This window comes from Macadamia integrifolia, chromosome 6 (genome assembly GCF_013358625.1).
Source record: "Macadamia integrifolia cultivar HAES 741 chromosome 6, SCU_Mint_v3, whole genome shotgun sequence".
Lineage (NCBI taxonomy): Eukaryota > Viridiplantae > Streptophyta > Magnoliopsida > Proteales > Proteaceae > Macadamia > Macadamia integrifolia.
In genome coordinates, this window is record NC_056562.1 from 14437879 (window position 1) to 14455738 (window position 17860).

The window sequence follows — 17860 nt, forward strand, 5'->3', positions numbered from 1 at the left end:
TCTAAGTGACTTATCTGCATTAGTATCGATATGCAATATTTTTTTTGCTATTTCCATGAATGTTGATAGGAAACATTGTATGTAGTGCATGGTCAAACAAATTCATATCTCTCAGAAAAGGAAGTGTACCTAGGTAAATTTTGTTTTGGCAGCTCTTTACCATGAAATGTTAATACACTGAAAAAACTATGGATACCTCAATGTAACTCCTCGCTCCACCACCAACCCCAACCCCAACCCCAACCCCAACTCCAACTCCAACTCCAACTCCAACTCCAACTCCAACTCGAAAGTAAATTATTAAAAATAAAAAAGGTGGAAAAGGGTGTGGGACACATTTTCTTATTCTTAACTTCTACTGAACAAATCAAGTCGGGTGAAACATTAAAAACAGAATGCATCAATATGTCGGAACATATCCTTTTTTAGCGAGACATGGTGTATGCATGCAACTCTATGAGTTATTTCTCATATAGAGTTTATTCTGTATTTTTGCATTACCCTGATCCGTTATGTTTCTACATGTCTCAGGGTTCTCAGGTTCATTATACTCCTCCAGATACATGTACATACCCGAGGAGTCCAGCCTTAGGTCTCGGATTGGGGGCAGCGGTAGCTCTAATGATTGCTCAAGTAATTATTAATGTTGCAGCAGGGTGCATTTGCTGCAAAAGAAACTCACAGTATTCAAATTCTAATTGGACATTGTCTCTGGTCTACTTTGTTGTTTCCTGGTAAAATTTTCAGTTAGCATTTGATACATGTGTTTAAATTTTGTTTATTATTATTATTATTATTATTATTTTTCATTTTTCTTCTTTCTTTTTGTCCGATAAAAGGAGCCTAACTATAGAAAAGGGGGAAAAGTACAGCTTAGGTTACCCTTATAGGGGGCATGCGTATGAGCCAGTGAGCATTGTCCTCTCCAATATAGGATCCCTATTGCTAGCTGGTCAGCTATGACCACTGGAAGGAGGTGTTTACTCCTAGCAATTAGTGCCAATGCAATCATCTAAGTGCTAGAATCATGAGAATCTTTGTAGCCAATTGAGGTCCGTTAGTCATCTACCACTAACGAGTTTGATGCACCCTTTAGCAACAATTGACAAGTATTTGTTGATGGTAGAGTAAGAGTCCTTGCACAAATGGAATGCCCTAACCTACGGGAACAGAGTAGAATAAAGATGGTGACATTATTCCAGTCCTAAATTGTTCTCCATGCCCTCTAGAATGACCTAGGTTCCACTCAGTCTGACTTTGATCATAGTACTGCTCCAAGAACACATTTCCCCAAAATTTTAGCCCTTTTACCGGGAAAAACAAAGAGCCCAAGTCCTAGTTCTCATGATTAGGGTCCAATTAATTTTGGGAAAGGAGAGGAAATGAGATCAAATATTTTAAGTAAAAGCATAATGTACGACTAAGTGGATTATGGACTCTGCAGTTACCATGTTCATATAGAATATGTAGATTGGAACATTTATGTTAGAGATGTGTACTAAGGGTAGTTTGGGAATTAGTTATTCTACTTGTTTCCTTCAATTGTAATTCTTCTTTTTCCCTTAAGAGGTATGTAATTTCTCATAATACATAAGGATTAAAGTATCGGTATCGGTCGCCGTATCGGACGACCAAAATTAAGATACGTATTGGAGGGTATTGTATCGTATCGGAGATACGTTAAGATACGCTAAAAATTCGCATATAAATGGATATGAAACACATTTTTAAACACTTGTATAAAAAAAATTGTTAAAAAAAGCTATTGATAACATGTATTATACATAAACACTAAATTGAGGGTATCGCACTAAGAATTTAAGGTTTGTAGCTATCCCATAAATGTAAAATCCATGTTCCCAACCTTGATTTCCACTTTAGTCAGAGAGAAATATGACTGGTAGCAACTTTGGAACAAAAACCCCTCAAAAAATCGTGTTTTCGGAAAAAATACATATCTTGGCAATTATATGATCGTAGCGCACTGTATCGGTACGTATCGGTGAGTACTGATACTCACTGATACATACCGATACGTACTAATCGATACATACCGATACTCACTGATACGTACGGATCGATACATACAAATACTCACTGATACGAACCGATACATACCGAAATGTATATTTCACCTCGATTTTATATTTTCCGTAGAGTATCAATACGTATCGATAGTGTATTGGTGCATATCGGTATGTATCGTAAGATATATATTGATACGAAAGGATTTTAAAAATTCAATGTATCGTATCGGTGTGTATCGTATCGATCGGCTAAATTTAAGATATGAATCAGAGGGTATCGTATCGGTATCAGAAATACTTTAAACCATGTTATACATTAGTGTAACAATATGTGTGAGAAATGATTCTCTCACACACAAGATTCTACCACTTCCTCCCTTGCTCCCTTGTTCTCTTACAAACTTTAGATTCCAATTATTTATTCCTCTTGTGTTGTACCTACCATGTGGATTTTAATATGAGTCACCTCCTTAGAGAAACCTTTGGAAGGGGTTTGATTTTCATCTGACTTTCTTGTGGCATTGATGGTCTCTAGTAATTTCACCCCGCAAAGACTTTACTAGGATTTGGATTTGAGCTTGGGAAGTTAAATGGACCAAATTTATTGTGCTCCATTAAAAGAAGAGGAGAACATTATGTAACTGTAATAATATCATAGCTTATAAGACCATCAATGGAGAGAAGAGAAGAGGAATTGAGGAGAAACCGAGAGTGAGATCAGAGGTAGAACATGATGGAGAAAATTACCTCCATCATGGGCTTGCCCTATACTTTAGCTAGAAACAAACTCTTGGTAGGAATCCTACTAAGTGTATAAGTCTGATTACAATAAAATAGAATAACCACCTAAGTCTAGGAAATAACTATCTAGTCATAGTAGGAAATAACTAAAGAAGACTAAAGAAAGATAACAAATTGAACACCCGTGGACCATATCCCACGATTCACACTGTAACAGCAATGATTGGAGTGAAGAATCAACCTTTTCAACTTCATTTTTTGCCACTGTGCTGCCACTAATGAAAGAGAATGCAAAGGATGTGTTAGAATAAGGATTAGTGTGCCATAGGGGCACATTAGGTTTTGTCCCTCCACCGACCCTAAATAGAGTGTGGCGGCTGGATGGGGGGTATAATTGTAAACGCTTTATTTGTTTTGTTTTATACTTCTATCATGACTCTATCATGATAGTCATGACTCCTATCATGACTCTACCATGATTTTGTATTATAAACAGGGGACTTGTGTGATCAGTTAAAGACACAAGCATTCTCCCATTCTTCCTATTAACATAGTATCATTGCCTAATTTTTTATTTAGGTTTTCAATTTCTTAGCAGACCTTCCCCTTCCCTTCCATACAGAGGATATCGACCAGACGGCCCCATCTGCCAAGTCTATGTATCAAATCTCCCATAATTTTTGATAAATAGGGTTTTCTCCCAAAACCTTAAATTTCTTATCTCAACAGTTCTTCATCAAGCCTAATATTATTTGGAGTACCTCACTACCCTATTGGGCAATTCAATCCAAGTATAGACACTTTCTGACAATTGATTTTGAAGATCTAGTATTTCTCTTTCTCATTGTCGATTTTTTACTAGTTCAATCATGTCTGAAGTAACTACTGTGACCTCTGGGTCTGATGGACAAAATCACAATGACTACATGCCTTCTGGGACTAGCTCTGTGAAATTGGACGGAACTAATTACCTCGTCTAGTCCAGATCTATATATCTTATCATTGCTGGTAGAGGTCTCACTGGACACATTACAGGGAAATTGAAGAAATCCTCTGATGAGGTTACCCCTCAAGATAAATGGGTCACTAATGACTGCTTGGTAGTGTCTTGATTGGTTCTATTCATCGATTTATTTCTCGAGGATTTTTGCTATTAGATATTGCTTCTCAGATTTGGGCTGCTGCCAAAGAAACTTATGGGCAAGTAAGGAATGATGCTCAGGCATTTGAACTTTGCAAGAAGGTTCGTACCACTACCCAATAGGAACTCTCTGTGTCCAAATATTTTATTGAACTTTGAGCTCTATGGTATGAATGGGACCATTATACAGAAAATCATCCCGAAAATGTTGAAGACAATACTGCTTACACCAGACATGTGGACAAAATTAGGGTGTATGATTTCTTGGCAGGCTTGAATATCGAGTATGATCAGATTCGTGTTCAGATACTTAGCAAATCTCCCCCCTACTCTAGAAGAGTCCTTTGCTATGGTTTATATAGAGGAATGTTGCTGTATCTCTATGCTACATACTCCTACTACTGAAAAATCAGTACTATAGACTAGATCCTCTATTACCTCTGAAGGAGCAAATCGAACTGGTGATTCTACCAAGGAGATTGTTGAATGTGAACACTGCCACAAACCATATGATACCAAGGCCAATTGTTAGAAGCTCTATGGAAAACCTGTTGACTTTGAGGCAAAGCGCGCTCGGGGTTGATCCAAAATTAAAGCCCATCAGGTTGAGACTGTGGACACTCCCCCTGCAAGGCTGCAACTGATATTGGACTCTCCCAAAAGGAACTCCAGGCTTTCAGACGTATGTTTAAGGCTTCCAATTCTTCAACTCTTGCCAATTCAGTCCCTTCAGGTTCTAGTTTTTCTCACTCAGGTATTTTATTTGGTGGTCATTGCGCATCAGTTGTCTCCACTCCCTGGATCATTGGCACCGGTGCCACTGATCACATGACTGTTTCCTCCAGTTTATTTCACTAGTATTCACCCACCTTAGGCAGAGATAAAGTTAGGGTAGCAGATGGCACCCCATCATCTGTCTCCGGAAAGGGTTCTATTAAGCGTTCTCCTTTTATACCTTTGTCTTCGTTTTTACATATCCCTAATTTTACTACTAATTTGCTATCCATTAGTAGTCTTACTAAGGACCTAAACTGTAAAGTAACCTTTTTTCCTTCCCATTGCATTTTCCAGGATCTGGAAATGGGGAAGACGATTGGATGTGGTAAGGTGCAGGGTGGTCTTTGTTTGCTTGATGATGGTTGTCTTCCTACTGCTGCAGCATCAACAACACCTCATCAGCTACACTCTGCTTCTTCTGAATTGACTCAATGGCAATGTCGTTTGGCACACCCACCAATTGGGGCCTTATCTCTTTTATTTCCACATTTAGTTAAATTATGTACTAAGGATGAACTCTTTTGTAAAGCATGTACTCTGGCTAAATAGACTCGTTCCAGTTATTTACCTTTAAATAAAAGCTCTTCTATTTTTCATTTGGTTCACTCTGATGTATGGGGTCCATCTCGTCTGACATCTATTTCTAGAAAAAGTTGGTTTGTGTCCTTTATTGAGTGTCACTTTAGAACTACTTGGATTTACGTGATGTAGCACAGAAGTGAAGTGTTCGGTTGTTTTCAGTGGTTCCATAAAATGATTCAGACTCAGTTTAATGCAACTCTGAAAATTCTGCGTATTGATAATGGAAAAGAGTACATGGAAGGTCAGTTTCAAAGATACCTAACTGATCATGGGGTTCTTCATCTGACAAGTTGTGTTGACACTTCTGCTCAAAATGGGGTGGCTGAGCAAGAATAAGCACTTGCTGGATATTGCTCGAGCTATGATGTTTGCTAGATAGGTTCCATCTCAGAATTGGAGTGATGATGTCCTCACAGCAGGCTACCTAATCAATCGTATACCAACTCGTGTCCTCAACTCTCGAACTCCTGTTGAGGTTCTTCAAGGGACGACATCCTTCCTGGTTCCTCCAAAGACTTTTGGGTGTACCTACTATGCTAGGGATCATCATTCACCAGGAAAATTGGAACCTCGAAGTACGAAGTGTATCTTTCTGGGTTACTTTCCTATACAGGAAGGATACAAGTGTTACCATCCTCATACTTGGCGTACAATAATAACAATGGATGTTGTGTTTCATGAATATGTTGTTATGACTCATCGTCACCTCTGCAGGGGAGTCTAGAGTTACTACTGAAGAAGAGGTGACTCTGCATCTGCTTGCACCACTAGTATACCCACCATCATCACCTCAAGATCCCCATGCTCCATAAGATAGTGAAAGGGCAGAACCTATTGTTCTAACTTAGGGGGAGATGACTCCAGTTCAGAGAACCATTGGTGAATTACAGAGACAAATTGATGACTCCACTCTTCAAGTTTATAGTAGGGGACACACCAGAAATAAGCAAACTTCAGACCATCACCACTACTACAACACCTTTACACATCCCTTCTCCAGCCCTGGATCTAGAATAGATCTAGCCTCATACTGCAGGTAAAATCTCTCCCTTTGATCAACATATTGCCCTTAGAAAAGGCGGTAGGACCTTAACATTCTATATCTCATGTTGTTTCATATGATTCCCCTTCTCCCTCCGATCATGCCTTTATGTCTTCTCTTTCATCTGTGTAGAAAAACGATGAAAGAATGCTTTCCTCCATGGTGAGCTCGATGAGGAAGTTTATATAAAAAATTCACCAGGTTTCTTTAGCACAAGAACTCAAGGCAAGGTATGTAAGCTGAAGTGTGCTCTCTATGGTTTGAAGCAGTCACCTAGAGTGTGGTTTGGAAGATTTCACAAAGCTGTGACATCTATGGGTTATAAGCAGAGTAATGCTGACCACAAATTGTTCATAAAGAGGTTTTTTTGGTGAAAAAGTTACTATACTCATTGTTTATGTGGATGACATCGTGGTAACAGGAAATGATAACACTGAGATTGATCATCTTAAGGGTTTCCTGGGCAAAGAATTTGATAATAAGGATCTTGGAAAGTTAAGATACTTTCTTAGAATTGAAGTTTCCAGGTCTTCAAAAGGGATCTTTCTCTCTCAAAGGATGTTGATCTGCTGTCCGAGACAGAAATGTTGGGTTTCCATCCTTCTGATATTCTTATGGAAGCTAGTAGCCGGCTCAAGGAAAAGGAGGGTGAACCAGTTGATAAAGGCTGCTACCAATATCCCTTCTCCTGGAGTTGACTTCAAGTATCGTAAGATATGCATAACAACTTCCATATGAGAGAAATAGGGATCATGCATAAATTGACTAACCAAACTTACAGCCACAACAATGTCAGATCGCGTATATGATAGCTCTCATCTCCTCATGATCACCTCCGAGTTGAAGCTTATATAGATGCTGATTCAGCTGGCTTACCGGACAGAAAGTCTTATCTCTAGTAGTGTTCCTTTGTAGGGGGAATCTTGTCACTTGGCGTAGCAAGAAGCAGAATGTGGTGGCTAGATCTAGTGCTTAAGCAGAATTTTATGCCATGGCATAGGGGATTTGTGAGTTACAATGGTTGCGTATACTATTGGATGATATTGGTGTACTTGTTCATCTTCCTATGATGCTTTACTGTGATAACAAGGTTGTTATCTGTATTGCTCATAATCCAGTATTGCATGACTGAACCAAACACGTGGAGATTGATAGACACTTCATCAAAGAGAAGTTGGATGCTAGTTTGATTTGTGTTCCTTCTATAAAGTCTGGTGATCAACTAGCTGATGTGTTCATTAAAGTACTGGTTTGAAAGTTGTTTCATCCTAGTTTAGTCAAGTTGGACATGTGTGACATCTATGCACCAACTTGAGGGGAGTGTTAGAATAAGGATTAGTGTGCCGTAGGGGCACATTGGGTTTTTCCCCCCTCCACCGACCCTAATTAGAGTGGGGTGGCTGGATGGGGGGTATAATTGTAAACACTTTTTTTGTTCTGTTTTGTACTTCTATCATGACTCCTATCATGACTTTATCATGATTTTATATTATAAATAGGGGACTTGTGTGATTGGTTAAAGAGACAAGCATTCTCGCATTCTTCTTGTTAACAAGATGATATTAGAATTCTTATTAGACAATGTTGTGTACCAATATTCTGTTTTGATGTTCTTTGAGAAACTTGCTCAATGCTACATTTTATCTGGATCATGGACTAATAAATAACAAAAGGACTCGCATCAAACCAGATGTTTTCAAGCTTAAGTTGTGTATTTCTGATTCATGTCACATGTCAAAATAAATCACCAAAAGTGCCATCTTCAAAATTGTTTGTTTTCCAGTTTAACTTCAGAGAGTTATTTATATATTCGGCTAGGTTTTAGGCTTCCCCCCTCCCCGCCCCCCGCCCCCCTCTCTAGTTTTTTTTTTGCAATACTATAAACCTTAATTTCTAGTGTAGGTAATTGGTGTTGCTTGAAAGATCGAGTTTAAAAATTAGATACCAAGGCCCAACGTAGTTGTTGTGTACCCTGCCGGTTATTGAAGATGCCAAACATTTTTGGGAGAATTTTTCCCTTCTAGTATTCAAAATCGTGTTGCAGATCGGAGAAATTTGATTCTCATCCATAATGTCGGTAGAACTACCCAAAAAGCAAGGTTTAAAGTATTGTACAATACGTATCGGTATCGATAGATACAGATACGATAAACTTTTTTAAAATGAACTATATCCTAACTTAATGATACGATATGCACCGATACACAATTGATATGCTCATCTTAAGATTCATATCTAGAGAACCCATTTCACTTTCAAAACAAAGCTTGTTCTTCTTGCTGGCAGTACTTTAAGTTTCCAAAATTTGAAGCAGAACTTCACAATCAATTTCCTTTTCATTTATTGGACTTGGGGCTTTGAATCATCTACAATTAAACTGATGTTTAGAGAATTGAAGCATAAAAAAATATTCGTTGAAGCTAAACATAGCACAAAACAGTAAGTTGAAAAAACTTAATTTTTTTTGGGCAAATCTTTTTTTTTTGGATGAATAAATAATTCATTACCAAGGAAGAAGAATATACAAAAGGGGGGAGGGAGACTTATGCCAACAAGGAGAAGCCAACCCAAGGGGAATACAAAAAACATAAACAAAAGCGAAAGGACACCAAAGGGAACATCCTCAATGCACCAAAGAAAAGCGTGGTGGGGGGGAGCCAGCACCCTCAGGAGGGGTGGATGATATCAGCCTGAAGATTCTAAGAGGATAATATGAGAGAGTTCTTAGGGGAGCTGGGGATGGGGCGGGAGAGAAGGCCAGTTAGGGAACAGGCTTTGGAAGAACATCGAAGTAGATAGCTTTCCAAATCTGGTTCGGAGAATCGGATTTGGGGGTCCATCTACGGATGTGACGCTCCATCCAGAGGTGGTTAATAGTAGCACAAAAAGCCAGTTTGCCGATGGAGTCACAAATGGAAGGACCAGAGAAGGTTATGTCTACCCAAATCCATTCTTTGTCGAAGGGAAGAATAGGTCTTCTGGTCGGCCAAAAGTGGGAGAGGACAATCTTCCAGACCTGGGAGGAGAAGGGGCAAGAGAAGAAGAGGTGTGGGATATCCTCAATCCCAGAAGGGTAGAGGCAGCAGGCAGGGGTGGTAGGAATGTGGCAGTAAATAAGGAAGGATTCGGTGGGAAGGCAATTAGTCAAGCAACGCCATAGGGTGAAACGATGGCGAGGAATATGACCTTTGAATTAGATAGCGTTATGCCAGGGAACCCTCGGGGAAGGGTCGCGAATATAGGACCAAGCAAAGGCGGAGGAGAAAATCCTATTGGAAGAGGGGGACCAGGAACATTTATCTTCTCTTCTTCGATGACCAGGGGAGAGGGGGAAGGGAGGACCAGAGGTCCCTTAGAGGAGGGGGGACAAGAGGGAGGGGACCAGCCCATGGGAGAGAGGATCGAGGAGACCAAGGAATTAGAGGGGAGACCAGAAGAGTAGATAGTTCTGGGAGATATCAATTGAGATAGGATGCCAAAAGGATGCCTGGGATCATTCCAGAGGGAGGTGGATTGGCCATTTCTGATCGAGTAAGAAATGGTAGCAAGGGCAGTCGGTCTATGTTTAAGAATTTTCCTCCATATCCAGGATGCATCATGAATGGAAGGCGCGGTCCAATGAGAATTGGATTTGAGCAAACCGGAATGGATCCAGTCTACCCAAATACTCTTTTATTTGGTCACAATTTTCCAAATAAGCTTAAGGACACCAACCATATTTGCATCCTTGATCTTCCTGATTCCTAAACCACCTTCGGATTTGGGAAGGTAGACCTTTTTCCAGCTAAGGGGTCTGAGGAATCTGGAAGAGTCAGAGCCTTTCCAGAGGAAGGAACAATGCAGACTTTCAAAAGTCTTGATCACTGAGGCGGGGAGGATGAAGGTTCCTGACCAATGTAGGTACAAGGATTAGAGAACCGACCTAATCAAGGTAAGCCTACCGGCAAAAGAAAGAAGTCTACCTTTCCAAAGTTGAAGCTTTTTCCGGCGCTGATCAAGTAAGGGGGTATAACGGTGGGAGGAGAGCCTGGTAGAGATGAGGGGGAGGCCTAAGGATTTAGCCGGCAAGCAACCCAAAGGAATCCTAGAAAAGGCACTAAGGCTAGCTTTAGCCACAAGGGAAACACCGGAGAGGAAGATATTGGATTTAAGGAGATTGATTTTGAGACCTAAAAAGTCTTCAAAGGAGTGGAGGTTGATCATAATAGTGGAGATGGAAAGGGAATCAGCCTTGGAGAAGATCATGATATCATCAACGAAAGCCAAGTGAGAAAGAAGAAGAGACTTACACTTAGGAAGTGGAGAGATGAGATGAAGGTCAGTGGCCTCCGATTGAATAGAATGAGAAAGAACCTCTAAGGAGAGGGAGAAGAGAAGGGGGGAGAGGGGGTAACCTTGACGAATGCCGTGCCCCGAGGGAAAGTATCTTGTAGGGCTGCCATTCCCTAAGACTGAAAAGCGGGGGGAAGAGATACAAATGTGAATTCAGTGGACAAAAGATGTCGGGAAAGCCATCTGAAACAGAACATTGGAAATAAAATCCCAGCTAATGATGTCAACAATTTTATGGATGTCAATCTTGATGAGAGCAGCTGGGGGGTGAGACTGGCGGTCAAAACCACGGATCATCTCATGACAAAGGATTATATTGTCCACAATACTTCTCCTAGCAATGAAGGTAGATTGGTTTGGACTGACGAGGGAGTCGATGACTTTCTGAATTCTGTTTGTAAGGATTTTGGTAATGAATTTGTAGAGGAGATTGCAAAGAGATGGGTCTGAAGTCACTTATGGAGGCCGCGCCTTCCTTTTTAGGAATTAGACAAAGGAAGGTGTGGTTGATCTATTGATCTGATTGGGATCGAAGAAGCTACACACCACTTGGATGAGGTCTATGCAGATTGTATTCTAGTGTGAAGGGAAGAAACCCTTACTGAAACCATCGGGGCCCCGAGCTTTGTTGGCCTTATGGGAAAGAATGGACGGAAAGAATGGCCGAGAGGATCTCTTCCTCGCTAGGAATAGATTGGAGCTAAGGGAGGAGATTCTCGAGGACAGACTTATTGAGAAGATTCGGGGGGAGAGGGGAGGGGAGGGGGCAAGGGGAGGATTGAAGAGTCTCTGAAAGTGGGAGACTGCTTCAGCCTTAATGAGATTGGGGAGAACAGATCAATCCTAGAGGAGGAAGAAAGCATAGGGATCGTGTTGGTATTATTCCTGGCTTTAAGGGAACGATGGAAGTAGGCCGAGTTTGAGTTACGCAAGTTCAGCCATTTGATTCGAGCTTTCTTCGCAAGAAACCTTTCTTCTTGGCCAAGAAGATGGGATAGATCAGAGGCAACAACTTTCTCTTCTTCAGCCAGAGCTGTGTTGAGAAGATCCAAATGAAGCTGGGCTTGGATGGAATGAAGCTTATTCCTACCTTCAGAGACTCGAGAGGAGATATTTCCAAAGGTATCGGAGTTCCAAAGCTTGAGGGTGGCTTTGACATTCCTATGCTTACAAGCAAGGAGGGGGGTAAGGAGCGGGGGGTGGGAATATTCCAGGCACAGTGGACAATAGATTTGAAATTAGGATGGGAAGTCCACATATCAAAGAATTTGAAAGGTTTAGGACCGAAGGATTGGAATGGGAGGATATGGATGGAGATGGGGTTATGATTAGAGATCCCAGGAAGACCAAAATGGGAATGGGAAGATGGGAAAGAGTCAAGCCAGGCTTCATTGACAAGCACATGACCTAGCTTGCAAGCTACTCTCTGAATACCAGCCCTTCTGTTATGCCAGGTGAATTTGGCTCCAGACCATCTGAGGTTGGTGAGGTTGATATCATCAATACAATCATTGAAGGGAGCCACAACTTGGAATTCAATGGGTTGCCCCCATGCTTTTTCAGACTGAAACGGATGACATTAAAGTCACCGGCAATACCCCAGGGCCTAAATCCTAGAGAGGGGGCTTGAAAGAGGTCGGACTAGAGGGGAAGCCTAAGAGGGGGCTCTATTGTGGGCATAAGTAACAGAGAGAGCAAATGAAGGGGCCAAGGCGGTGGGAGATGGAGATGTGCATGGCTTAGGCGGAGGAGGAGAGATAGGAGATGGACAGGGAAGAGAGGTCCTAGAGGATCCAAATCCTACCATTGAGGCTGTGAAGGTAATTTGAGTCAAAGGACTAGTGCGGGATAGCCGAGGCAATGCGAGACGCATTAAATTCCAAAACATGAGTTTCCAACAAACAGAGGAACAAATGAGGGACTTGATCTCAGCTTGTTTTGCCGAGGAATTGAGACCTCAGACATTCCGTATAGTCCAAGGGATCATTGAGAACCCGGGTGGAGGGCATCGAGCACAGAGATGATTTGCGGGGGGTCATGGGGATGGTGGAAACTGGAAGATCGTCGGCTGTAGCCAATGATGGGGGAAGTAATAGTATCGGTGGTGTTCAAGGAAGGTTTGGGGATGGAGGAGTTTTTTTTTTTTTTTAAGTTTCTTATGGGTGGTGGAAGTGGCAGTGGAAGGTTTTTTGGGCAAGGGAGTGGGTTTGGTGATCTGAGTAGCAAGCATATCATCTAAATCATCCTGAGGGGCTGCCATGCAGCCAATGGTAATGTCTTCAATGGTCAATGATTGATCGAATTCATTATGCTTTCGGTTCTTAGCAAGAACATTCGAGGTCTAAAGATAAGGACAGTGGGAGACTGCATCTACATAGTTGGAGGGAGCACATGTATCATGGAGGTCAATTGTGGACAGCCCCAAGACTTTAGAGATAGTGCATGTATCCTTGGGACTATCGACAGTAGGTTGTTGAGCATAGAGGTTGAACGAGTTGTAGGGGCCTTCCAAGGCCGGCGGTAGAGCTTCTGAGATAGCATGCATCGTCGAATTGGGGCCTATAACCAAAGGAACTTCCAAGGCCGATTGCTAAGCATGGGGGTAAGGCGAGTTGGAGCTGTGGCCTTCCAAGGCCAAAAATCGAATATGGGGGAATGTTGAATTGAAGCTGCGACCTTCCAAGGCCGGCTGGGAAGAAGGTGATGTTAATGCTGTCGCGACTTTGGAGATGAGGGCTCGAACACCGGGAGATGACAAGTAATCAGTGGAGCAGGGATTGGCAGCATCAAAGTGAGGAGTGGTATCAGAGACCATGCCGCAGGGGGTGGTGGCAAGAGGGGTAGAACGAAGGTTCGAAGGTAACACAACTCGTGACATCGAGATGCAAACCAGAGTCGGGTGTGGGAGAAGGGAGAGATGGGTCGGGTAAGTGGGTAGAGGGTTTAGGTTGTTTAAATGGGTGGGTCGGGTTGTATAGGTTACCCAAGTAGAGGGGGTGGTCAGTTGGGTATTTAGAGAATTGATTCAGTAAATGGATCGGCAGAAATTGGCTCAAGGGAACATAAGGCGATTTCGGGTTGGTTTGGTTTGGAGGCTGGCTGGACTGGTTTGGAGGCCGGTTGGGATGGTTGGTCTGGTTAGAAGACTGGTTGGGAAGGTTAGAGGTGAAGGCTGAATAAAAGGAGGCGGTGGTTGGCTAAGAGCTTTAGGGCTCGAGGGAGAAAAGTTTGTAGGTAGGTCAGCATCGACAGGAAGGGATGAGCAGGGGATAATTAACGAAGAGGTCAAAGGGTTAGTCTGTCCGTCTAGGCATCCAAGCAAACGAGAAACTATATTTGGAGAAGAGTGCAGCATTACAGAGGCATGGGGATCAGGCAAGACGTGAGGGGAAGCATCTTCTACATCTGACAACTTCAAGATCAAGGAGTTATGACCATCAGTCAAAGGCCTCGGCAACAGACCATCGGGCAAAGATCTTGTGACCATCGGACCATAAGTCTCGAGGATAGAACTTGTCAACGGGAGACAGCCGGAGACTGTATCAGTCGCTGGAACACTTTCGAATTCTTTTTTTTCTGGTGCGTTTTGAGATGAGTTGTAAAAGCTTCCTTCGAGTTGGGATCGGCGTTTGAAGGCAGATGATCAGAGGCCGAAAGGTCCATCAAGGGCTGCTGAGTAGAGGCTACCTTCGATTTCTCATAATGCGTGGTCTGATGACCAAAGCATTTGCAGGATGTACAAAAGGGGGGAACCCAATCGTACTCAACAGCTTGTTCAAATGAATGTCCTCCATCTATTATCGTGATTGAAGAAGGGAGCACATGTTTAGCTTCGACTTCAATGCAAACTCAGGCCAAAGATAGACGGTCCATCACTTTAGTAATTAGTACGCTTATCAGAGCATTAGGGTTTTCCGATTAGAGAGGCAATGATACTTAGGCCTTTAACACACCAGAAGTGGAGGGGTAAGTTGGGGAAGATGACCCATAAAGGTATGGAAGTCGGTTCAGTAATGTTGAAAGAGGTATGTTCATCCCAGTGCTTAAGGAATATTGGTTTCTTCCCTACAAACCAGGGTCCTCCATCAATGGCATTTGCTTTGTCCGATTCAGCTTTAAACTTGAAAATGAAAGTGCCGTTATCCAACATAAACATGGACATTGAACACACCGGCTTCCACTGGTTTTGGAGGGAAGCCTTAACAATGGAGAATGGAGGCCTGTTTCCCATAAAGGAGCCAACAATGCAATTCTTCCAGCGAAGTGTCTTAGAGGCAAGGAGGCCTGGCGGACAGAGGCCAGCAGGAGCAGAGTTGTGGATGACAGGGGGTGGAAGTATAGGGTATGACCAGCGGTGGGAGGAGAAGAGTTGATTCCAGTGGAGGGAGGAGGTTTAGAAGCAACGTCGGACTAAGATTGCATTTCAGAGAGGGAGGAATAGGAGGGGTGTGGGTGAGGGAGGGAATGGGACTAAATAGGAGAGAGACAGGACAGGGCATCGGAGAGGATTGAGGACCGGGGGGTGTTGGCGGCCAAAGACGCCGGAGGGTGATTAGTTACTATAGGCATTAGTTATTGACATCCGGGATGTGGATGCCCAGCTTTCTTTTACTTTTGGTTTTTTTGCTAGTTTGAGTAGATTTAGGTAAAAAGAAAACTAAAACATTGCATCAATTTCTTCATAGATTTTAAAATTTCTCACAAAGTCGACAGACTATTAATACATATAAGAAACCTCATCCTTACAACAATTTCAATTGAATGCATTAGTCTCTCAAATTGCAATACAATGTTCTCCATTTTAATGGTATGCATGATACATATTATATTACTTATTTATGCTTTTTTTTTTTTTAATGCAAAAGTGTATTTCCATGTGTTTTTCGTCCATTTCTGTGTCTATCTTTAGCGTATCTCCAATATGATAAGATATGTTCCAATACGTCTCTTAAAATTATCCGACCAATATGGAGATCGATACCTATACTTTAATCCTTTCTGAAAAGACACATGAAAGGTGAATGATCAGATGCATGATAACACTTCTTGGCTAACAAACTGGGAAGATGCCAGGAAATGACAACCCAATGTTTACTTTATCTTATTGCTACAAATGCCAACACTAGCATTGCTACCTTGAGCAGTCTTAATTGAGTTCCACCCCAACTGAACCCAAACATATAGGGATCCCAACCCATTAACCGAGTCACAACTAACACATTTGCGGCCCTCTGGTGAAAGGATTTGTTGATTGAAACATGAAGACAGGTTCTAGAGACGAGCATGAGGAGAAACCCTAGCCTCAAACAAACAAGGGGATGTAATTCATGTGGCAATTGTATTATGTGCTTTTCTTTTTCCTTATGTGGTGAATCAAATGAACTTGATTTGTTTGTCTTTCAATTTTTTTGGGGGTGGGGGAGCTTTCTATATGATTCATTGGAAATGCTCCATTAATATCATATAAATGAAAACTGGAAACCCTAGTCCTAGGAGATAAAATCAGATTGATGTCTTCTCTTTACTTAATGAATGATTTTGAACTAAAAGGTGGTTGGGGTGTTAGAATATGTGTATTAGGGGTACATTAGGAATGTTTTTATGTTAAATTGTCCTCATGTAATTTCCCTTATTTTCCTTATTTCTCTTTCACCTCCTTAAGGGAGGAATATGTAATTCCCTAAACTGATATTTGAATCTAATATGGGTGAGATGAGCTATTGCTCATTCACGATTTTGCTCCCACCGTATCCTCTCTTTCTCTCATCTTCTCTCCTTCTTCTTCCTCTCTTCCATCTTCTTCCCTCATCTCTAACCTTGGTACTACTTATTTCCAACTTGGTATTAGAGCTGTACAAAGGTTTGAGAGTCGACTAATCTTTCCTTGTTCCATTCTTTAAGTCTCTCTTGGAACTCGAAAAGAAAGAGGGGTCCATTAGAGACTATACTATGTAAAAAAAGTATATAAGAAAGACTAATGGAGTTGTGAAAACAAGTTGAAGACACTTGGAGGGAGATTTGAAGGCGACAAACACAGATTGAAGCTCACAAAGAGAGAAAAAACTTACCACAGCAGTACCGCCCCTGCCATTTTCAATTTCTTTATTCTCTCATCCATGTTGGGTTGGGAGAGTGGGATAGCTCAAAGGAATTGCCTAGGGGTCTACATTTGACTCGCCAAGCCTCGCTTCTTGATTTTGTGTGCTGTTGGAGTACTACTCCATTCTCCATTTGCTGCCAGGTATCGCCTGGTTCTGTTTTTTCAGGTTTTATGGTTTGAAATGGATGGTAGATTGTGTTTTGGTTGTGTTTGCTAGATGTTCTCTCTCCTATGATGTTTGTATGTGGTTGTTGGATGAAGCTCCATAGTTGAAGTGGTTTTTTATTGGCTTTGCCTCAAGCTCCATAGTTGAAGTAGTTTTTTATTGGCTTTGCCTCAAGTCTCTATGGTTTACTAACTTGCCTTCTGTTTTTTTGAGTTCTAAGAAGATCTTTTTTGGGGCTGGTGTTCCCTTTTGCTTTGGATTCCCCCTTGGAGTGTTGTTTAGGGGCATCCTTACATTATGTCTGATCTCACAGAACCTTTGGAAGCTACATCGGGTGGGTCGAGTAGTACCAACCTCAGTTCGATTGTCTTTGACAATCCTAACACCCAGATTTCTCTTGTGAAATTGGATAATATCAACTACTTGGATTAATCACATTATGTGAAGTTATCACTGCGGAGTAATGGGAAGTTAGGATATATTACTGGGGCTATTAAGGCTCCTGCTATCGCAGACCCGGGTATCAGAAATGGGAAACTGCAAACTCCACTGTCATGAATTGGCTACTTTTCTCCATGAAACTTGAGATATGTAGAAGATTTATATGGAAGGAAACTGCCAAGGATATTTGGAATAGTGTCTCTAGGACCTATGACGGGGTAGGTGACTCTGTGAAGGTCTACCAGCTTCTTCAGCAAGCACTCTCCATGAAGTAGGGGACTAAGTCCATTTCTGACTACTATAACACTGTTATGGGACTCTAGGAGGAGTATGACCATTACCGAGATCTTCATTTGACCAATCCTGATGATGAAGCCAACGTTTATAGATCTCTTGAAAAAGAGCGTGTTCTGATACTTCTAGGTGGGCTGAATTCAGAATATGAGTAGATCTGGATACAAATTTTGGGCCGGTTACCCCTACCTACACTTGATGAGGTGTGTAGCTACCT

General features: G+C 41.8%; 1 protein-coding gene across 2 annotated transcripts in view; it reads left to right on the forward strand.

Annotated features, from left to right (window-relative positions):
* Positions 1 to 17860, forward strand: part of LOC122081775 (protein MODIFYING WALL LIGNIN-2) — a 62391-nt gene that overhangs the window by 39528 nt on the left and 5003 nt on the right. For both annotated transcript variants that reach the window (XM_042649039.1, XM_042649040.1), the window contains one exon: positions 532 to 734. In XM_042649039.1, coding sequence (XP_042504973.1) covers positions 532 to 734 — 203 coding nt within the window. The remainder of the gene's footprint in view (positions 1 to 531; positions 735 to 17860) is intronic.